At 38.3% G+C, this 23,673-nt stretch overlaps 1 protein-coding gene across 1 annotated transcript; it reads left to right on the top strand.

The window, feature by feature from the left end:
• Positions 1-546: 546 nt before the first annotated feature.
• On the top strand, positions 547-9,966 carry LOC109071540 (F-box only protein 28). Its single transcript, XM_042736291.1, has 5 exons — positions 547-794; positions 1,833-1,942; positions 3,021-3,159; positions 7,409-7,601; positions 8,805-9,966. Exons 1-5 carry the CDS (start codon positions 606-608, stop codon positions 9,209-9,211), a joined length of 1,038 nt encoding a protein of 345 aa, XP_042592225.1. The 5' UTR covers positions 547-605; the 3' UTR covers positions 9,212-9,966.
• Positions 9,967-23,673: the final 13,707 nt, after the last annotated feature.

Raw genomic sequence — 23,673 nt, 5'->3', positions numbered from 1 at the left:
AACCCAGATTGCACGTCTGATGGCAGATGGAGTATTCTGATGAGGACTTTCATACCTTTCCTGGACCTTGACACTGTTATTTACATGGCAGTCTATGGGACAGTCTCAACCATCCAGGTTTTCATCCAAAATATCTTAAATTGTGTTCTGAAGACGAACGGAGCTTTTACAGGTTTGGAACGACATGGGGGTAAATGATTAATGACAAAATTTTCATTCTGGGGTGGAGTATCCCTTTAAATAATGTACTTCTGGGAAAATTTTATATGCACAAATCTTAGTACTTGAAAGTGAAAGCAACGTTTTGTGCATTTTATACAAAAGCCCACAAAGTGATGAAAAAGAAAAAAGCAATACATTGTCCTTTATAGAAGAATATGATTTACAGAAAAAAACCATAGCCCCATTTAATGTTTACCTTTTTTATATATATATTATATTATGTGTGTGTGTGTTTCTTCATGCACCTGTTCTGTATATTCTAATATAAAAATGTACTGATATTGCCACGTTGTTTGTACAGCAACACGTCGCGCTTCGCGTCACTTCCGCCCACTGGGCTGCACGGTATTTCGTCACGTCCGGTGGTCTAAAGCTCGGAGAAGATGGCGGCTGTAGTAGTGAGCGCTGATGGAGGCGTCGCGCCGCTGGATCCAGACTCTGCGTCGCCGCGGATCCCCTCTCCAGCGCCGGAGCAGCCGCTCCAGAACAACGCGCTGCTGGGACTCCCGATCGTGGCGATCGAGAACATCCTCAACTTCCTGTCCTACGACGAGATCAGTCTGCTGCGCCTGGTGAGAAAACAGCGAGCCTCACACACAGCTCTCTCTCAGCGAGCGGCGGTCCCTCGGCGCTGCGGAGTTTAGAGAGGACTGATTGAGTTAAAACCGCGTCAGCAGCGCACTAGGTGTCGAGTGCTGTCTCGGTGTGCAGCACACTCGGTTTAGACACACCCCGTGAGTCACTGCGGAGCTTCTACACCAGATAGTGCGTGAAACACAGCAGCGCAGCATCTCAACACGCTGCCTTATCACAATGAAGCTCGTTTTTCCAGTTGCTCTGTTGAATTTGATTCAGGTTTGTCTGTGTTTCACATCACGTCCAGCTGCTCTCTGAATTAAACTCTCCCTTATGATGTTTATGTCAGGTGGAGTATTTCATGATCTGAAAATAAAAGCTAACTGTCCATCTCACAAGTTGGTAAGATATGTATCTCACAGTTATGACTCTTTTTCTTGTAATTCTGAGGGAAAAACATACCAAATTGAGGGATATAAACTCACAATTGTGAGAAATAATGCCAGAATTTTAACCTTTTGCTTTTTATTCTGTGGCACAAATAAACAAACAACAACAAAGAAAGAAATGGAGAGATGCAGACTTGCATCCGTGTAGATCTCATACTGCAGAGTTTATCAAGCCTCTGAGAACTACTCTCCACAACACTGTTAAGAATGGACTCCAGAGTATCTATTCTGGCTTAAAGTCAGCTATCAAGCATCTCGGTCGTGAGTGTAGGACTAAATCTGAAGAGTGAGTCTTAGAGAGGATTCAGGACGCTGCAGACGGGACTCTGGAGGACGACAGGCATGGACCAATCACTGAATAGATGTCCTTATATTCCCAGGAGATTAGTGTCTTTGAATGGTGACATTCCTGTAAGAGGATTTTACATTCAACACATTTAATAATAAAGAATTGAAGAGAACGCATCATGATATTGGCGTTTGAAATGAGAGAGAAACGTGTTTTTCACCGTGTTTTAATTACAGATTGTAAACAGGTGTGCTGTTGTGCTGCTCGCTGTAGACTTGATGTTCTCTGTGTTGCAGGTGTGTAAACGCATGGATATGATCTGCCAGCGCACGCTCAACCAAGGCTTCCTGAAGGTGGAGCGCTATCACAGCCTGTGCCAGAAACAGGTCAAAGCCCAGCTGCCCAGGTGAGCTTCATGGTCCTTTAACTGATTCAATCCTCCGAAGAGCTGGACACTCCCAGGAGAAAATAAAGGGTTCAGAACTTGCCACTGGACTGGTATCATTTCAAAACGTACACTTTAAAACCTATGTTAGTGAATAACTGTGTAGGATACAACTATTTCCTGCTCATCTGAGCTAGGGATGTCAATGATTAATCGCCGATTGATTATTTGTTAAGAGATGCGATCGACTGAAGCAATCGTGGTCGATTAACCTATTTAACTTTGGGCTGCGTGCGAGTGAGGTGATGGTATATAAACGCATCATCATTCATTCATATTGTACAAAATTAAGCTTGTAATGTGATTTAAATTTTAAAAGAGCATTAAAATAGAAGCAACACAAAGTTCTTCACCGTGGAAAGCGATAGAAATGTAGTAACTAAGATGTTTCCCCAGATAATAGTTTAATATCGGCTCTGTGCTTTGCAGGGCTGCGGGACACAGGACAGAAAGGCTATAGGCTATTCATTCCTAAACTTGTTCATTCATTCCTACAATTTATTAATTTGTGGCCACTGTCCATATTTCATTAATTGTGTTCCAAATTATCCGCTGCAATAGATGTATTTTGCAACATTAAGGTTAACGATTAATCGATGAAAATTGGCATCCCTAATCTGAACGCAGAACCAATCAATCACAGAGCGTTCAGTGACTGCTGACAGTGCATTCAAACAGGGCTGCGTTTCCCAGAAGTGTCATAAGAAAGCTGATGCTTGTGGGAACGGCAGCCCAGTACAATGCTTATCAGAGGACAGAAAAAACATGTATGTTTGAGTTATTTCAAAATTAAAAAGATAGAAATTGTAGCCTAAACAGTTTGGTGCAATTACATTTTTTTAAATTGAACGTAAAAAGTTTATGTTGGATCTTTACTGCGTCTCTGTTTGGATCATGATTAAAATCCAGCGGTTGCCTCTCATTTTAAATGGAAAGAGCACAGACAAAGCCTTAGTTTGTTCATATGAAGAGATTTCTTGTATGTCCCGAATGTAAAAGGCAATGGTTTCAGTGGGATTTATGCTGTAATGGTCCTCAGGCGGGAGTCGGAGCGGAGGAACCACTCGTTAGCGCGTCACGCAGACATACTGGCGGCGGTGGAGACACGCCTGTCGCTGCTCAACATGACCTTCATGAAATACGTGGACTCAAACCTCTGCTGCTTCATTCCTGGAAAGGTACATGTGCATGTCTTTTAAAAGAGGGTTCACTCTCTTCACATTAGAGTGTCATTTGATCTCTGAAAATGCTGCATACTGGCTGCAGGTTTGAATTTGATCTGATAGTGATATTCTGTCCATGTGTTTTAATTACTCAGAAATGTCTGCCTGAAACACCATCTAACTGCAGTCCATAAATGGATGAAATGACACTATCTTTGAAATTTTTTAATCATCTAGAATCATTACTTCTGTCCTTTCTTTTAGCCTTCATCAGAATTGCTGATGAAGCATAATTACTAAAATATATATATGGTTTTTCTCAGTGGTAAAGTTTGTTTGGGAACAGATAGTTTGATCTCATCCATAGGAAATAATGCCACAGTGTGAGAATATTGATGCTTTTGAAGTAGAAACGCTGATACGTGGTTATAAATGTGTGACCGCTGATCTGTTGCGTGGATTGTCAGTGTGTTGTATTTCATGTTGTGGGAAGGATTTTATTCATTTGTTTATTTATTTGGATCCCCATTAGCTACGCTCAAGAGCATCGCTAGCCTTCCTGGGATCTGCACAACACTCTGCATACATTATTACAAACATTAAAAATAATTAAATACATTTTTCACATTCCAGGACACCACTTTAAACATTTCTTCCACCTGTTAAATATATAAAACACCTGCTATAAAAATACCGCTTATTCAATTAATTCCAATACCTCAACCATCTATAAATACAATAATCCAAGGTGTCCCTTTACCAGCCTTTTAAAATCTATTTTCCATGTTATCCTAATTAATGACAGTGGTAAGAGATTTCATTGCCCTGTGTACTACCATATGTTTAAGAAAATTTGTTTTAGCATCGGGGAGTAAAAATCTACCCTCTGTTGCTCATCTTGTAGCACATTCATTCATTCATTCATTCATTCATTCATTCATTCATTCAAAAACATTGGACTGTAATTGATTATACTGATCCACTGGAATTGTAACCTTCTATGTTGATAACAGTATTGCAGCAATCATCCTATCTTCCACTCTTAGCCATTTAAGATTAAAAAATACATACTGTTAATATTTGTACCATACGGACACTAAGAATTAATCATGCTGCCTTATTTTGGGGAAGTCATGGCCTAGTAGTTAGATAGTTTGACTCCTAACCCTAAGGTTGTGGGTTTGAGTCTCGGGCCGGCAATACCACGACTGAGGTGCCCTTGAGCAAGGCACCGAACCCCCAACTGCTCCCCGGGTGCTGCAGCATGAATGATACCCACTGCTCCGGGTGTGTGTTCACGGTGTGTGTGTGCACTTGGGTTGGGCTGGGCTGGGCTGGGCTGGGATGGGATGGGTTAAATACAGAGCACGAATTCTGAGTATGGGTCACCATACTTGGCTGTATGTCATGTCACTGTACCAGCTGGAGTTTCCTTACATCTGTTTTGTAGCATTAGCCCATATTATCTGACAAGCCAAGCTGTGAGAAGAAAGTATCCAATATTGTTTTCATCAAATCAAACTTAAAATTTCGATTTATGTATTTTCTACATCTCCTTACTACAGTTAAAACCTTTCCCTTTCTGTTCACTGTGTTCTCAATATGCTGCTTTGACCATGGCAGTTTATCAAGGGCGATACCCAATAGTGTAGCTCCATTAACTTGCCGAATAAGTGTTTTATTGATATATAATTTACGCTTTGGTTCGGACCGTAGAGAAGAATTTGAACCAAATTCTATACTCTTTGTGTCAGATGTTTAGTATCAACTTGTTTTCTAAAATCCACTTTTCTATACTCTCCAACTCCTCTTTCAAAATAGCCATCACTTCACCAGATGTTTGTGCCGAAGCATAAACTGTTGTATCGTTTGCATACATTGTTAATTTAGCACTTTTTAACACCAGATATAAATTATTTGTGAAAATGGAAAACAACAGTGGTCCTAAGCAGCTCCCTTGTGGAACTCCACATTCGTCACCCATTCTATCCGAGTATATTCTGTTAAAAACAAAAAACAATGCGTCACAAATGTGAGCATTTTTAAATGTAAATGTTCAGTGTTGTTTAATTACCTGCAGGTCAAATACAGCTGCATCACATCAAAGAAACCAAATCAATTAACATCTTTAGTGTTTGATTATACTTTATTAAAAGTGTCTAAATATTTTTGAGATCACTGTGTATTTAATTTTTACCCAGAGGATAGTATTTGCACATGTAATTCATATTTAGTTATGCACTAAATTGATGGGTTTTCACTGCAAACACAAAAATGCCACAAACAGCATCACCAATTTAAAAAAAAAAAAAAAAAAAAGCTGCAATGATCGGGAAAAACGTCCTGCAATATCCTACCATCAGCTGAACTGATCCAGTCAGTACTAGGTCAAGATGAAAGGCCATTTGCATAAGTCTTCTGTGATCAGCCTTTAATGAAGGGAGTATAATTAGCATGAAATAACAATCCAGGTCTGGTTTGGTTAGTGCTTAAAGAACCAAGTATTCCCAGTCACTCTTTCATCTAAGTATTTATATTTGATGTTTCATAATCATCATAAGAGAATTGGCACCCCAGTCTCCATTTTAATATCTGTACATTTAATTCAGAGTTTCTGATCTTGGAATGCTAATGTAGAAGCAAAATATGTCAGTAAGTCTTGACAATACCAATAACCAATGAACATTATGATTCCCGGTGATGTGCCACACAATCAGTAGATGCTAAAGCAAACCTCTAGTGTTGTGCTGTCATCTTGAGATGATCAGAAGAACACAGGCTTGGTTTTCAAACCTGTCCTTGGGTGACATCAACCAGACAGTCAAGTTTTTTTTGTGAGGCATTGGGTTGCACCCTTAGATGCTCAGTTTACACCACAGTGAACAATCTGAAGAGCAGTGAAGGATCATCTGTTTATATCTTTAGTAACCTAAAAATAATCCAAATAATAAAGATGATTGTTGTCTTGTAGGGTGTGTCATAGTAAAAAAAAAAAAAAAAAAAATCTTTCTTGAGGAAATGCAAAAGCTCAGAAGGGATTATGCAAACATGCATTTAAAGCATTGCATAGCATCAAGGCCTGCAGCAGTGAATGCAAATCACGAGTATTTGTCATTTGTGTGACAGAAGAACAATGATGGGATGTGTTGCCATTAGGTTTAGATTTGCAACCAAAACCCTTAAAAAGTAGTGTGTTTTTTCTTTTGTTTTTCCTCTTTGGATGTTTAAGCAATATAACTTATAAATGTTTATCTTAATTTTATTTTAAAAGTTACAAAATATTCTCATGATTATTATTTTAAAAAAAAAAAAATACTCACAATAAAATCATTATAATTAATTTTGTGATACACATCACAACAAAAATTCACATTTTTTTTGCATACAAATGACTGAATGCATTTACACTCACATTTTTTTATCTAAAAAAAAAAAATCAGTATTTTTTTTAACCCAGATCATCCAGTCCTATGGAAATGCATGAAGATATAAAATTTGAAATACATAAAGGCGTTAACTGTCTTTCAGCAAAATGTGTAGCAGTTTAGACAGGCCATGTTCATCACACCCTGAATGCTGTGTAAGATCACGGCTGTATTCACACGACAGTCCAACACTGTTCGCTGAGTGAATGGTTGTATAATTTGAGAGAGAGTTAAGTGCAGGTTTCACAAACAAATTCTATATGCAAATATATTCATGTTTAATGAGTAAGAACTAGTTAAATTTAACAAATGAAAGTCAAGTCCACTCTAGTCGTGACATTGGAGGGTCATTCACAACACAGCACTCTTGTGTGTTTCTGGTAAATTTCCAATGGTTATGTTTCCAGAAAGGCTCTTAATTAATCAGCTTTTTTTAAGAAACGGAGTTAGTTGGTAAGTGCTGTTACAGAAGCCCAGGCGACAGCACTTTGCTTGTCATGCTGTTGACACGTGCATGATGCATAATCATGCATTTTAGATCACTGTTATTTAAACTGCAAAGATCTATTTTAATAATAGATATTTTTGTCTTGCCGGGAAAGCACAGTGAGTGCATCGATTTAGACCATTACTATATTAAATAAGGGAATTGTGTCATCTTGAGAGGGAGATACATGTAATAAAAATGCAACGTATGAATAATTGCTGTTGTTATTGGTATATATTCTGTTTCGTCATTTATTTTGCAAACAAAAAGTCATACAGTCCAGATAAATCACTTTTTAGATCTCCGAGAAAGGCCCAAGTGGTTTGACAGTGTTGTTGTGTGCCACCCGCAGGTGATCGATGAGATTTATCGTGTTTTGCGGTATGTGAACTCCACACGTGCGCCGCAGAGAGCTCACGAGGTGCTGCAGGAGCTGCGAGACATTTCCTCCATGGCCATGGAGTACTTCGACGAGAAGATCGTCCCCATCCTGAAGAAAAGGCTTCCCGGCGCGGATCTCTCCGGACGACTGATTGGATCTGCTCCATTTACTACTGCAAATAAATGAGTCACATTTTTATTTTCTGAACTGCATTTTCTGTTGATAAATTTCTCATGCTCCTTCTGATTCTAATTGCCATCATTTTGTTTGTGCAGTTAAAGGAGTCATGAACTGCATTTTTTTATTATTTAGTACTGTTTTCTGAGGCCAACATATAATGCTATTAAGATTTTTGCAAAAAAAAAAAACCATACACAGGGTTCATACAAGGTGCTTAAAGTGCTTGAAGTACTTGAATTTGACTTTTTTGAAATTCAAGTCCTGGAAAACCCTTGAAAACAGAAATATTTTTGAGAAGGTACTATAATTTTTAAGGGCAGTATGAATTAAATTAGTGTTTTTTTTTTTTTTTTTCCCTCGATAAAACAATCTTTTTACTCAAAATTAACAATGCAGCGCGTCTGATGTAAATACAGAGCCGTTTGGCCTGGCTTTCAGCAGTGCATGAAATCTCGCGATATTACTCCTTGAGGTGAAAAGCGGTCTCGCGATATTAGTATAAAGTTGTGTTTGTGGTAAAACCTTTGATAGTGCTTGCATTATATTGTTCACCTGCTTCTACATCGCTGCCCATTTAGCCTAGCTGCTAAGATGCGCCACGGTGCAACACAAACTGCGTCAGGCTTTATACGTAGGTCTGTGCAGTTAATCACATGTGATTGTCATGCGCATCTCGTCAGTAAAGCCAGTCCTGTGATTAGTAGTAAATCTCCATCACCTCTACTGACAAGATGCGCATTACAATCGGATGCGATTAATTGTACAGCCCTACGTATAAAGCCTGACGCAGTTTGTGTTGCACCGTGGCGCATCTTAGCAGCTAGGCTAAATGGGCAGCGATGTAGAAGCAGGTGTTGATCATCTTCTGTGGAGGCGGTGTTTAGTCACACTGTTACATCATAGAGTGGAACACTCCACAAGCGGTCATTTAGGCAGATTGCTTTCAATATAAGCTGTTTTTAGACTAATGACAAAGTTTTGAGTTCTGAAACTTACAGGATGCTTCTATAGTACAATGAACTCTTATATGTCAAATGATCAAGGGAAGTTTGGTTTCTCAGTTCATGACCCCTTTAAGAGGAATGATCAAATGATTAACAGAGCATGACTTTGACTTTCCATTTTCTGGATTAAAGTATTGTCTTGAGTTCTGAATCTCACGGCTCTGTCTCGTCCCTCTGTCTCGCAGTGGCCGGTCCCTCTACCTCTCTGACCACCATGTCCCTGCTGGCCAAAAACACTCCGTCTCGCTCGGAGATGACGAAGGTGCAGCAGCAGGTGAAGGTGAACGGCGCGTCGATGACGGCGCTGCGGCGCGAGATGCAGGAGGTGCGGGTCAAGCAGCTGGAGCAGCAGAAGCAGCTGCAGGATCAAGAGCAGAAGCTGCTGGAGCAGTCGCAGGTGATCGGAGAGCAGAACGCCCGGCTGGCCGAGCTGGAGCACAAGCTCAGGGAACTGATGGACAGCGCGGTGGCCTCCACCTCCTCCAGCTCCTCCGCAGCCGTCGAGGGCGAGAGCGGCCTGTGTCTCAAACGGCCCCGCAAGTGCTCAGACCTCCCACGTCACTCCAAACGCCTGCGTAGCAAGAAATAGAGGGACCTTTCTCTTGTACCTTTTAAGTTTTCTTTTGCTTCCTTAAAGCTATATCATTTTTTCCACTTATGTCAAACGATGACGCGAGTATCACGTGGAGGGAAATCATAACGAGAGGGGAATCTTATTGTTTTATCATTTATTGGCACATCCCTCATATCAGACATGTATTAATATACACTAATATGCTTGAGCTCCGTCGCTTGACTTCTGTTTCTTAAGGTTTGGCATCTGCCTTGAGCAACGTTTGTCTTTCATGTTTACCCGACCTTCATGCCAATGAGCTCGAGGAAACTATGCAGAGAAGCTTTAGTCAATCAACCGCAAGAACGAGGAAGACGTGAACACCGAAGCGGCGGTTCACAGCTTCTTTGGCGCTCCGCAGTCATTTCGACCATAAGTAGGTTCAACTGTGTATGACGTTTTCAAGTTAAGACTTAGACCCCCTTCTTGAGATGGAGAACACAAGGTGTTCGTATAAATTATATAAATGGTAAATATCAGCTTTGTTCTATGTTCTAAGAGTGAAATATTTCATCTGAGATGTGCCTCGACAATATGAGCAAGTCAATGGTCTTGCAGACGTCTGCAGCTGTAGCATACATGATTATATTGTTTGTCTAAAGATCGTCCATCACTGAGGATAGTGTCTTGTAGGTGTCAATGCCATGTCGTACCTGCCACTGTCTGTAGGTGTATCATTTACTGCAAATAGATCTGTGTCAGTGCAATAAAAATTGTGGAAAGCCTTGTTACTAGGAAAGTAAATTATTGACATTCAAGTTGGTTTGTGCCTGTGAGGCACATTTTTAGTCATTTGACACTGATGTTATTGTCATTCTGGCTGCACAGTTATGTAGGAAAGGTTTCATTTGCTTCTGAAGCGCAGTATCACCTTTCCTTCATAACCAGAGAGATCCGGATGATAATTCTGTGCTGCGTGAACTCTAATGGTGAACAGACTTTGAGCAAGTAACTAGTGAGGGGCAGAATTACTGGGGGTTTTTTTGCACACCAGTCCCATCGTTAATGTTCTGTCAGTAATTTTTGCGGTTGTGATTACAAACATGCTGACTTAAGGCCCTGCCCCTTTAATCTGTTATGTTAAAATGACCTTTTGGTCTTTTGAACAGTGGAAAAAACAATATACATCAGCTTTAATGACACTATGTACCAAATTTTTCAAAGTATAACGTTTGGCAATGTGCCCTTCTGCATGGGACTGCAAGGTATGGCAAGAGAACCATTTTGCCTGATGGTGCAAAAGAGTATATTGTGTGTCGAGGAGAAGCTACAATGGTACTCCCAAAACCCCATCATAACAGTCTCCTAAATCGCCATAACTACATTTTAGGCTATATGGCATGTTATAGTCAGATATGACAGCTCTAATGCAACACGCATCTCCACGGATGAGTAGATGGTCATCTCTTCAGCAAACTCAGAAACAGTCAGTGTGGTGTTTCTCTGGGTTGGTGTAATTCTGTGACGCTGTGGGATCATCTAAGTGGTGTGACAGAAGCTGTGATGTTCTTCAAGATGTTCCAGCAGGTCAGAACGCTGACTCCACTAGCTGTTTCCATCCTTTATTTATTAGAACATGCTATAAAAGTTATACATCAGAGTTAGACGATAGAATATCGCAAATGTTTCATGCGATATTCCAGTTTTGTGCATAAGTTAAATTTGCATCTTTGGATGGAGAAGCAGCTGCCGTCGTTGAGGTCCACCAGCACCCACAGCCTCGTCACACGAGTTCATTCTGTGCCACTTCCACTCCTCCAGTCTTTCTCTTCTGAAAACTTCATGCAACAACTGCTTGAAAGGAGAACGCTCTCACAGGGAATGATTTCAAACAATTATGTTTTCAGTTTGGGAGAATGCAGCCTGGTTTTGTGTCACCATCATGTGCTCCTGAGACAGGATATTTGGAGTGAAGTCAAACAGGTTTCCCTTGATATTGTGGTACAGACCATGAAATTAATCCAAAAAAACGGGTTTACTGTAGTAACACAAAATGGTATTATTTTGGAAATTTCAACCGTAAAGTTAACTACTTCTGTGGCTGTCAGGTGTTTGTCAAAGGTTACTGGCTATTTTAAAAACGTCAGACAAGCTCATATACGGCCCGAACTTCATGTTTCAATCAGAAATAAGTCAACAGATCAAAGAAATCTGATCATCAAGCTGCTTCATGGGGATTTTAATATAACAACAAAAAACACTAATAACAATCCCAATTTCAAACACCTTTTCCGAGAAGATTGTGAGAAGATGACGAGACAGTGATAAGAATCGCCGTTTTGAGGACCTTTTCCAATTTATAGATTTAGGTAATTATTACAGAAGGGAAAATGATCACGTTCTAATTTTGAAGTTTTCCATATCTGGGTTTACATTAGATTCCTTTGTATCTGTTTTATATTCCCTGTGTTTGTTTGTTTCCTTGGTTACTTATTACTTTCTCACCTGTTTCCAGTTCATGTTTTCCTTAGTTCTTTGTCTGTTCTCATTTTGACGTAGTGTGTTTATGAGAGCAGTTAACTTTAGTGTTTTCTCTGTGTGGATTACCTTCTGCCCTCGTGCTCTCCGCTGAGTCTTCAGTTTTTCATTCCCCGGCTCTGTCCGGCTCATCCTTTACTCCTGCTCCTTCCTGATTTCATGGTCCTCCTCTTGGTTTGCACTGCCCTGAAGCAGGGATCTGTTCCCCTTTTGTGTCTCTGGCCTTCCCTCCCGCAGTTACAATTCAATTACAATACAATTACAATTCATCAGCCAGAGATGAGTGTGTCAAAGAAATGAAATTACAATACAGTTTTTGACAGTTTGTTGTATGTCGATCCAAAGGTGTTGTCATCTGAAGTCATCGCCAGTGATTGCGTCATCTGAAATCTAAACTGGAGTTTGCTGTTACTCCAGGAAGAATATTATAAAGTAAAAACAGGGAAACAAAAGGAGAAGAATTAGCATAGCTGCTGTTTGTAGCATTTCAGGCAAAAGGTGATCATGTATATTTGGTAGTATTTCATTTATTTAATTGTATAAGTTTATGAGACGTTTTATGTGTATACTTGGCTGAAGAGATGCGTTTTTAATCTATTGTGTATTACAACAGAGAGATTGTCTGAGCCCTGAACATTATCAGGTAAGCTCCACCTCCATTAATAGACTTTGATATCCTTGTTCCTATCAAAAGTCCAGAGTTTTGTGACCTATAAAGAGTGTGATAGTTTGTTGTAGCATGATAAAAGATGGCACTAGACCATTTAGGGCTTTATAGATAAGAAATATTAAATAATGCAGAATAGATAAGCAGTGATAGAGATGATAAAGCTGGGCTGATATGATCATATTCTTTGACCAGGTGAGGACTCTTGGACTAACTTCAGCTTGTTTATTGAAGCATGTAATGCATTGCAATTCAATCTTGTTTTTCTGCATCTGAAACACGTTCAGTAACTTGGTAATGTTTCTAAGGTGAAAGAATGCAGCTTTGTTACGTGGGAAATATATTTTTTGAAAGACGTGTTCCTGTCTAAAATAATACCCAGTTCTCTTGACTGTAGAGAAAAAAAAAAAAAAAATCCTTTGAAATGCAGATTGTATTCTAACAGCTTATGTATACAGGGTTTTGGTCAATGAATAATATTTCTATATTATCATAATTTAATAGAAGAAAATTTCTGGTCATTAGGTCTTTAATGGCTTTAACACACTCTGCTGAGGCAGCCTTCCCTTCCAGCTATGTTTGAAAACTTCAGCAAGTATGATTAAAAATCAAAAGTTGCAAAAAGTTTGAACAAAGGACTAGCTGATTTTATCTGTCTTGACCAGGTGCCAGTATATAAAGTTAAGAAAATGGGATTTTAGAACCTTGTGTAGCAGCTAGAAAGAAAATACAATTAATGTATAATGAAATCTTCAAGGTGTGCACTGAGACCAACCAACACCAACCTTTCTTGACTTCACCACTGACATCTGGATGAGCAGGGCAGTCACAATCCAGGATAAAACTGGATCCTGGGAAACAGGCCTGGTGTTTAGCTTGTTCAGCTTGCTATTTTGAGAATATATGGGGACTGGGCCTGTCAAAAATGGCCAGTATAACCACTGACAACAAAACAGAATTTGAGAGATACACCTGGATTCTATGTTTTGGTCATAACCTTCATTTGGCTGTATGCAAGGCATTAAGTTTTGACTGTCTCAAGTCCCTTGTACAGACTTTTTCAAGTCAAACTAAATGATGAGGGGCTTGGAGAAAATCAAGATCTTTAATCTACCAGTACAAAAGCTCACTGGGGGTGTGGGTTTGCGATACATACAATGTGCAAGCAACATTACAGATGTTATAGCCCACCTTTAGACTGAAGATAGATTACAAGATTAAGAAATTTCCCAGATGGAAGAGTCTACCTTGATGCCCACATGTACAGAACACATGCAAGCCAATGCAACCCTCTTGGGTTTATTATCCCATGTATTGGTCTGGGAAAAAGGACAGGATTGGCTAAACCTACTGAAGGCAAGCTTCGTTCTACATGGCAAACATGGGAAGATGAACTGCACAATCTACTGAAATCATCTCTGCTGAGATGTTACTTTCCCATATGTGCTGCCTCTCCTTCCATCTACACATCTTTTGCGATGCTCACAGAAAGCCTATGGGTCTGTGGCCTATCTTTGAGTGGAGGATGCACAGGGCCAAACCTCCAAATACATAAAGCAGTGCAGCTGCCTGAAGACAGTTTATGATCAATCGATTGGTCTGATTTGTGTTGGTGGCCAACTCTGTAAAGAAGAATGAAATCCAGCCTCAAGTGCTTGGAGCCAGTTAACCAGTTCTGATAAAGGACTTTGACAATTTGCCCGATAAAATTTGAATTAAGAAGGACCTACTGATCCTGAGGGGTAGATAGCCTGTCAGAAAACACCAGCAGAATTGTGTGGAGGGGGTGTGAAACCGCTGATCTGTCCTCTGCACACTTACTTATGCCAAACCCCCTTTTGGTCTACTAACTGGAGTTGAAAATATTTTGGTCCATACAGTATAAAAATTGGAAGGCGACATGGGAAACGGTGGGGTATATTATTTTTATTTATTTATTTTTTTATTATGATATTTTAGTTAGGAATTGTATCAAAGTCATCCCTGGCTCCATCAACTATCAAGGGTTGAATGATTAAGAACAGTTTATCCCCTACCCTTGATGTTCACAGCCTTTGATTTGCTTTACAAAGTAAGACCTCCACAACACCTACAATATGGTGCAAATTTGAGTGGGAGAGAGATTTTTGAGAGATCTGCTTGGCTCTCGATCTGAATACGAAACAAAAAATCTGAAGGGCTATTTGAAAACATGTTCAGATTCATGTTCACTAACTATGTGACAATGCAGTCTGTTAAAGAAGCAATTATGACTTGGTAGTATCATATCTTAGATACTTTTCTACCACACATTCAAAGTATATAGTTTAGCTCCAGCTTGGACTAAAACACATGCCTCGACTCCAGGCACACATAAAAACATACACACACAAAAATTTACAATACACACATATGCGACTCCAGGCACACATATTATCATTCATTCCCCGAGAGTTATAATATTCAGTTATTAGTGGGTGTGAAGAGTTAGCCACACAACACTTTCCATTCCATTCAGGTTCATTCATAGACATTTGAATGTAGGAGACTTGAAATGCAAGTTTCTAGTTCCAATTGATATGAAAGTTCAAGTTTCTTTCAATTTTCATTATTCAAAATATTTTAAATATTATTATTTTAAATAATATATTATTATTATTAATATTATTATTATGTTTTTAAATAAGGTGCTACAGAACATGACTGTTGCAGTGTCCATAGAAATCTGGCTTAAGAAGCGCCACTTCCTCTAAACAAAAAACTAAACTTGAAACTTAGGTGTCAGTGGTAAAGCAGTATACATCTATGTCTGTTTTCATATACATTAGCCAAACTAAAATTTTCATTCATAGAAGAATTACGCAGAAATGTTCTTTCCTCCTGGTCAGGATCCATTTGAAGCAGAACACCTGAAGTGTTTCAGTGGTGCTATATAAAAAACTAAACTTGAAACTTAGGTGTCAGTGGTAAATAAAGGGAGGCCACGTAAGTTCAGCCATGTGTGAAACCTCAGCCAGAGTAAAAAGTTTGTTTACAATCAGTTTTAAAGCTTTATTATCATCAAATAACATGTAAAGTTCTCATAATAATAAAAAAAAAAAAAAAACCTTTTCACGTGCATCATAACAACTACAACAGTTAAAAGAGAAAGAAAAGGAAGAGAATATTTAAAAAATTTAAAATATAAAATACAAAATAAAAACTAAAAAGAAAACATCATATAAAACATCATTTAGCATTCTTGTAATATGAAAATGTTAAAGGAAGAGAATATTGAAACTGTTTTAGTTGCTTTAGTTTTTTTAGATTTTGACATTTCATCTATGAATATTTTAATCTTCTCGGGCACGAGCTCTCAAAGGTGCCTTTGTGAATATAGAATATACATAAAATAAATAAAATTTAAAATAAGTATCAGAAATTTTTGAAAAAAAAAAATTGGCAGAACCAAAATAAAATATTTCAGTGAAATTTTTGCAGAAAGAGGATTTTAATTTAGTATCACAATTTTTGTAGAAACTGATAAAATCCAAGTAATTTAAAACAGATGACATTAAACAAACACAAGAAAAAAAACCACAGGTACTCAGCTGACTTATTACGAGATTCTGAAGTGCATACCCAGATGACACTTTACTATCCCATGAGGCCACAGGAGAGGCGTTATGAAAGCCACACAACTGACTACAGGTACATCTTGTGGCTTTAACAAGTCTAGTCAACTGGTTAAGCTAGTCAGTTCAAACCACAACACAATTAACACACACCTACAACACACCACACCACACAACAAAAGCACTGAACATTACTCTACCATATGGCTATTACAGCTATGTGTGAAAAAGGCACAGCACACCAACTTCAAATCCTCATACCATCTGTGTAATGCACTGGGCTGCTTTGTTGCCTTAGGGCCAGGATAACGTGCTATCATAAGAAAGTTGTTTCCACTGTCGGGCCAAAAGCAAACGTGCTGGTGCATGCTTGATAATGCCTACTCGGGGGCAAAAGGCCAAGGGTTTTGGCCCACTGATTACCTTGGTCCAACGAGAGCCAACTGCTGCATGGACAAAGGTGTTCATTTGACTTAGCAACAGTGTTCATTTCCCATTTTTCTTTCCTAGCTACAGTTAACATCAACATTTAAGACTTTTAAAATAATATTCTTAGCTCAAAACCAGCTGATATTTAAAATAACATCCAATTGCGATTTGATGTGGATTTAATTCAAAGAAGGCTATGAGGCCGGAATATATCATTGATAGATTTATACCATTTCCACAATAAATTCACAAAAACTATGTGTCAGGTTTACTAACAGCTTGCACTAGTTCAACTAGTTAACCCCCCACCCAAAAAAAAACATTTTTTTTGTTTACAAGAGATGAACATTGAAAAATTAGTGCAAAAAAGGAATGGAATCGTTGTTGCCACTGATTTTATTGCATTGGCATTTATAGGAGTTTCCCTTTCAGAGGAGATTATTTCAATGAATCACTCAACATGATTTAATAAGGTTTGCACCAGTCAGTTTACTGGTATTTGCACCCTTATTGACACCCCCGAAAAAAGCATGTCTTAACCCATTTTGTGCTTGACATGACTGTGATTGTTGCTGCAAGGAGGAGGCACCACAGAGAGCAGGAAGCGTGTGGTAGAAGGGAGAGAATTTTCTCCACTTGTATTAACTTGTGCTGCTCTTGGTAGATTGCATTGGTCATTTGCAGATTGTCAAGTAGATCACCTGGAGAACTTTTTACTTCCATCAGTGCTTTTTTGGAATTGCGCTCTCATGCTAATTTGCCTTGTTTAGTAAATCTGACGCTACAGTATGTCTTCTTGGAGGCCGAGTTTCCAGAAGACATGTTAGAACAGTGCTTCCATGATAGGTCTCTGAATGGTATCATATGACATGCTTTGGAAAACTGGTCAGCTGCCACTAATACACAAAATCCACTAGTAGTAGGTATGACCAGGTGCTAAATTCCCTTGACATCCACATGCTTTGCTGGGATTTAGTCAGAGACCCAGTATGCTTAAACAAAGCAATGAATGTCCTGGAACATGGGGTCACAGAGGAGCGAGTGGGTCTGAGTGATCCCGGAGAGTCAGTCAGTCAGTCATATTTATTTATAAAGTGCATTTAAAAGAAAAACACATTTTATTCTAACATTGTAACCTTGCAATCTAAAAAACAAAATAAGGCTTTTAAAGCAGAAGTTAAATTCACTAAACTAAAAATGAAAATAAATGAGAACAAAAGCACAGAGTTGTGTAAGGCTATTTTGATTACCCCTTTACAGTCACTTTACAGTCAGTGCTATCATAAAAATACACTTATGTGTAGGTTTAAAATTCTACGTCACATTTATTGTCCAACTACAAATATTTTAGCGAAATGTACAGGTGCATCTCAATAAATTAGAATGTTGAGGAAAAGTTCATTTATTTCAGTAATTCAACTCAAATTGTGAAACTCGTGTATTAAATAAATTCAGTGCACACAGACTGAAGTAGTTTAAGTCTTTGGTTCTTTTAATTGTGATGATTTTGGCTCACATTTAACAAAACCCACCAATTCATCTAACAAATTAGAAAACTTCATAAGACCAATTTAAAAAAAAAACATTTTTAGTAAATTGTTGGTCTTCTGGAGAGTATGTTCATTTACTGTACATGTACTCAATACTTGTTAGGGGCTCCTTTTGCTTTAATTACTGCCTCAATTCGGCGTGGCATAGAGGTGATCAGTTTGTAGCACTGCTGAGGTGGTATGGAAGACCAGGTTTCTTTGACAGTGGCCTTCAGCTCATCTGCATTTTTTGGTCTCTTGTTTCTCATTTTCCTCTTGACAATACTCCATAGATTCTCTATGGGGTTCAGGTCTGGTGAGTTTGCTGGCCAGTCAAGCACACCAACACCATGGTCATTTAGCCAACTTTTGGTGCTTTTGGCAATGTGGGCAGGTGCCAAATCCTGCTGGAAATCAAAAAGCTGGTCAGCAGAAGGAAGCATGAAGTGCTCCACAATTTCTTGGTAAACGGGTGCAGTGACTTTGGTTTTCAAAAAACACAATGGACCAACACCAGCAGATGACATTGCACCCCAAATCATCACAGACTGTGGAAAACTTAACACTGGACTTCAGGCAACTTGGGCTATGAGCTTCTCCACCCCTTCCTCCAGACTCTAGGACCTTGGTTTCCAAATGAAATACAAAACTTGCTCTCATCTGAAAAGAGGACTTTGGACCACTGGGCAACAGTCCAGTTCTTCTTCTCCTTAGCCCAGGTAAGACGCCTCTGACGTTGTCTGTGGTTCAGGAGTGGCTTAACAAAAGGAATACGACAACTGTAGCCAAATCCCTTGACACGTCTGTGTGTGGTGGCTCTTGATGCCTTGACCCCAGCCTCAGTCCATTCCTTGTGAAGTTCACTCAAATTCTTCAATCGATTTTGTTTGACAATCCTCATAAGGCTGCGGTTCTCTCGGTTGGTAGTGCATCTTTTTCTTCCACACTTTTCCCTTCCACTAAAATTTCTGTTAACATCCTTGGATACAGCACTCTGTGAACAGCCAGCTTCTTTAGCAATGAATGTTTGTGGCTTACCCTCCTTGTGAAGGGTGTCAATGATTGTCTTCTGGACAACTGTCAGATCAGCAGTCTTCCTCATGATTGTGTAGCCTAGTGACCAAACTGAGAGACCATTTTGAAGGCTCAGGAAACCTTAGCATCTGTTTTGAGTTGATTAGCTGATTGGCATGTCACTATATTCTAATTTGTTGAGATGAATTGGTGGGTTTTTGTTAAATGTGAGCCAAAATCATCATTATTGAATTAAAAGAAGCAAAGACTTAAACTACTTCAGTCTGTGTGCCTTGGATTTATTTAATACACAAGTTTCACAATTTGAGTTGAACTACTGAAATAATGAACTTTTCCACAACATTCTAATTTATTGAGATGCACCTGTATATTTCAATTATAAAAATAATTCAAATTAATTATTGCGCTCCTAATTAATTGAGCTCTGTTGGTGTGGCGCTCGTTCACTGAAGCCTGTGAAGTTTAACAGAGAATCCCAAAGCAGAAGGCTCATGCACTTCTGACAGAAAAATGGAAATATTTCTATGGCTTTGTAACATTTGCAGGTGGAGAATATACCTTTGAAATATAAGTTATGCATTCAGGAAGACAGCACATCTCAAACACATTAAACAGTGCGAGAAGCCTAGTGTCTCTGTCAGCAGCACACACAGCCTTTCTGTCAGAGCATATGACAGGGCGAGCGGCATAAACTAATATGACAAATGAAACTATAAACTATGTCTTACCAGTTTGTAAAGCCTTTAAAATTAAAAATTAAAAAATTAAGCTTGTCAATATAAAGGTATTGCCTCATTTTGAAATGCTTATAAAGAAAATATCAATATATCATACAATCTCGATATACCGCCCAGGCCTATGCTCTACACTGGATGTGGGACAGAACAACACGATTAATGTCCAACAGTAAACTGATGGCCCGTTCTTTTTCTAACATGCTCCAAACACTTGCACAACTTCTGACACAATCGACAAATTAATTAGCACTGTCCACTTTGACATGTTCATTGTAGATGGCCAGGCTGTTGCAGCATGACTTGATAACCTTTGCATCCAGTTTTCATGGGTTCAGCTGTAGAGTCACTTGAACAGGATGTGGATTTATGGGAATGGCTGGAGATATTAAGACTTTACATTTACATTGATTTCTTTAGCAGATATGTGATTAGATAAATCTCATGTTATATTTCTCGTTTTTTAGAGGAAACAATACCACAAGAAGTAACAATAAAAAAATCTAGAATAGGACAGGTTAGAACAGAGAAGGATTCAAAGAGATAATATAAGAAATATATATATATATTAGAAGAGGGTTTTTAAGAGTAAGCAGGAATGCTGTTAAGTGCTCATTTTCAGCTGTTTTTTAAATATTTGTCAGGGATTCATCTGTCTCAGTAGGGTTAGAAAGATCAATCCACCAGCAAGAAACAGCTTGATTTAAATGGAGACATTTAGATTTAAATGGAGAAGAGGCGGGGTCCAGTTACAAATCCTTGAGGCACCCCATGACTAGTTGATGTGCTGTGAATATCTCTGATGAGGTACAATTCACACCAGTGCAGTGAAGTTGATGACGATGCAGTCTCAGCCGAGTGAATCCTGATTGGCTGTTGTCCAGACAGTTGTTCTGTCAAAGGAATGATGATACCTAATTGAAAACAAAAGGCTCCAGTGTTGTCCCCAGACAAGTGTAGCATAAAGTGTCTGTGGCACTAAATTCACATCCATTGATGAAAAGTGGGTGGGGGAGGTAAGAGGGGATGACACAAAAGAGAAGAGGTGGAAGGGTGAAAGGGAGCGTAGGTTTCACCTGAATGGGACAGTTCAGACACTGAAGACCTTGAAATAGGTGACAAAGGCAGAACAGGATCTGATGACTGCCACATCCTGCTCCTGGATGGTATTTGCCCATTGTATTGCACTGCTGGTGAGAAGTAAAACAATGAAGACTTGCTCTGTGGTGAAAAGATGGGGTTACATTTTCATTTTGAGGGAGCAATGAAACTGCTTTCCTTTGCCAGTGTGAAGAAAAAACTGGAGGGATGCAGCACCATTGAGCACCAAAGAAGTCTCATAGAAGTCTCTTATCTGACACACTCAGTTCAGTTCAAGAAGTCTCTCCTAATGAGCTGATGATCAGGTGTCTTAAATGAAGAAAACATATAAAAGAAAATGCACAGAGCATTGAAGGGATAATATACAGTCAGTCATTATCGCAAAAAAAACCCAGACAAGGTGATCAGGACCCCATACATTACAGTCGGCTTAGCAACAAAATGAACACTACAGTAATATTACATTATATTCAGGGATGCACATAAGTGATGCGCATGCGTGATCAGAATAAAAAATGCGCCGGTTTCAGACCGTTTATTTGTGTACTGACATGGTTGACACTGTTAATCACCATTTCAGACTGTCTTAACTGTAATACAGTATAAGATTTCTATTTAAACTGAAAGCATAAGTCTAGGCTGTGCTGCCAGTTTCAGAGCAAAGCACGAAACTGTGAATTTCCTTACGAAAATTAACCATGGTTTTACTACAGATCTCTCTCTCTCTTTCCTTCGGCTTGCTCCCTTTATCAGGGTATTTTTGTATTTTTATTTAATACTCATGTTTTAATTTAAAATATAATAGTATACTTTATTTATTATTTAATTTAATTTAAACAAAAATACTGTGGACGTGCAATAATACTAATATTAATATAATATTTTAAGTTATATAATGGGTCACACTATGTGCAGTGTGAGCACCAAACCAAATGTCCTGGTGCTCTCATGAGAACCAGACTGAAAAACGTATGTGCATCCCTGATTATATTAATTATTTTAGGTAACTTTCACAATTGCCAGTTGCGTTTGTATGAAACGAGAGAGAGCAAATCCGCAGTATTCCAGATGCAAGTAACTTCAGAGCAGGGCTCTTCAGCTCCAGTCCTGGAGGGCCTGCAGACTTTAAGACCAAGCAAGTTGTACACGAGAAAACAGTGTTAAAACTGTGCTTCATGTGACAACGTCTAAATTAATCGATTTTATTTCAACTGAAAACATTAAACACTGAATCAACTGTAATATTAGGTTAAATCAATAAAATTTAATTAAAATGAAAGCTCCCTATAATAACAATAGTGTATAATAGATTTTACCATGTTTTTCCCCCATCACACTCATTTTGGCCACTTATGCCACTGTTTTGAGGGCATGTGCATTTTTAACTGACAAAAAATGCAATATTAAACCACTAAACCCACTCCTCATAAAACATTCATAGGAATGTCATACTGACTGATTTTTTTTGCTGTTTATGTATGTATTTTCTTCATTTAATACTAACTCTACCAATTTAAAAGCAGACCTTCTGACCTGGAATTTAGGGCATTGAGCTAATTTCTATGATTTTCACAGAATGAGCCATGATTTAGCAGCCTAGAATGACTGCTGTGTGAGAAAGAGGAATATAGTCTTGTCAACTACCTGGATAATTGCTATACCACTTTCACAGCTAAGACCTAAAAACAGACCACTATAACGCTATAAGACCTTAACTCAGACCCCAACAATCAATTACTGATGCTCAAACTAAAACCCTACCAAAGCTACATTTAGCAATAAATAAAAACCTTACCGATTGGTTGTTCATAGGCTGTCAGTGCCTCCAGATGTGTGCACTGAATTTAATAATAAACTGCTCAGTCATAAATAAACTATGTTCTAAAAGTACTGTAGATGTGCTGCATGAATACAATACTACTGTAGAATAGTATAGTATAGAACACAGGGCGAGGAGTTTTGTTTTTTCTAAACTTGGATGAAAAAGAACAAAACAAAAAAATGGTATGTGACATATGAGAACATCATGTTTGTCTCTGCTGGTAGATACTGTTACCTTCTGAACAGAATGTTTCTACATAGACATCCATTCAAAATATCTATGTATTCTGACATAATATTATTATTTATTTTATTTTTTTAAGTAACGTTGCAGGTATACATATATAGCTTATTTTTTGATTGAGTGAAAATGTGTCACATGGCCTATATTAGGGCTACTTGTTAATGTGTTTCAGCTATATAATGTTTTTAGAATTTAAATTTATAATCTCATATAATATGTTAATGTGTGATTCTGTGGTTATTTTAAATATGAATCTTTGTTGTTATATGCAGTCTTATCTTAGACATATGTTATTTCTTTATAATAACCGCATAATTCCCCCCAAATTACAAGAACAACCCCAGAAAGAAAGCAACCATTGAAACAATGTTAAGTCCATGTTGATGCATCGATGCTTACTGCAAGGAATAAATGTTACGAAGTGATGTTGGTTCCATATCACTTTTGTAACTGCAATTAATGTTGAAACAAAGTTGAGATTTCAACCACACACACACAAAAAAAATTGTTAATGTTATTTAATCAAAATCACTTACTCACCCTCAGTTAAAGTTTAAACAATGTTAAATTAAAAAAAAAAAATAGCAGCGTTGTCATTGAATCAGTGTTACACTATGAAATTAAAAAGGTAACGCTGGATCACTATTACAAATGTTATGTTGATTCTAAATCACTTTTGTTGAAATACTGAAAATACAACTGAAATGTCAACATAAAACAATGTTGCCATCTGATGTACCAAGTTAATATTGAAACAACATTAATATTCAGTAGACTGTTAGATTTGGTTTAGTGGAATAATTTGAC

Source organism: Cyprinus carpio, chromosome B13 (assembly GCF_018340385.1).
Source record: "Cyprinus carpio isolate SPL01 chromosome B13, ASM1834038v1, whole genome shotgun sequence".
NCBI lineage: Eukaryota > Metazoa > Chordata > Actinopteri > Cypriniformes > Cyprinidae > Cyprinus > Cyprinus carpio.
This window is presented reverse-complemented; position numbering and strand designations above follow the sequence as displayed.

Bases quoted from the DNA above. Each gene is read 5' to 3' on its own strand.
- LOC109071540 (XM_042736291.1), top strand. From the start codon at position 606: ATGGCGGCTGTAGTAGTGAGCGCTGATGGAGGCGTCGCGCCGCTGGAT. The intron at 3,160-7,408 runs GTACATGTGCAT...TGCCACCCGCAG, and splicing joins GCTGCTTCATTCCTGGAAAG to GTGATCGATGAGATTTATCG. The intron at 7,602-8,804 runs CATTTACTACTG...CCCTCTGTCTCG, and splicing joins ACGACTGATTGGATCTGCTC to CAGTGGCCGGTCCCTCTACC.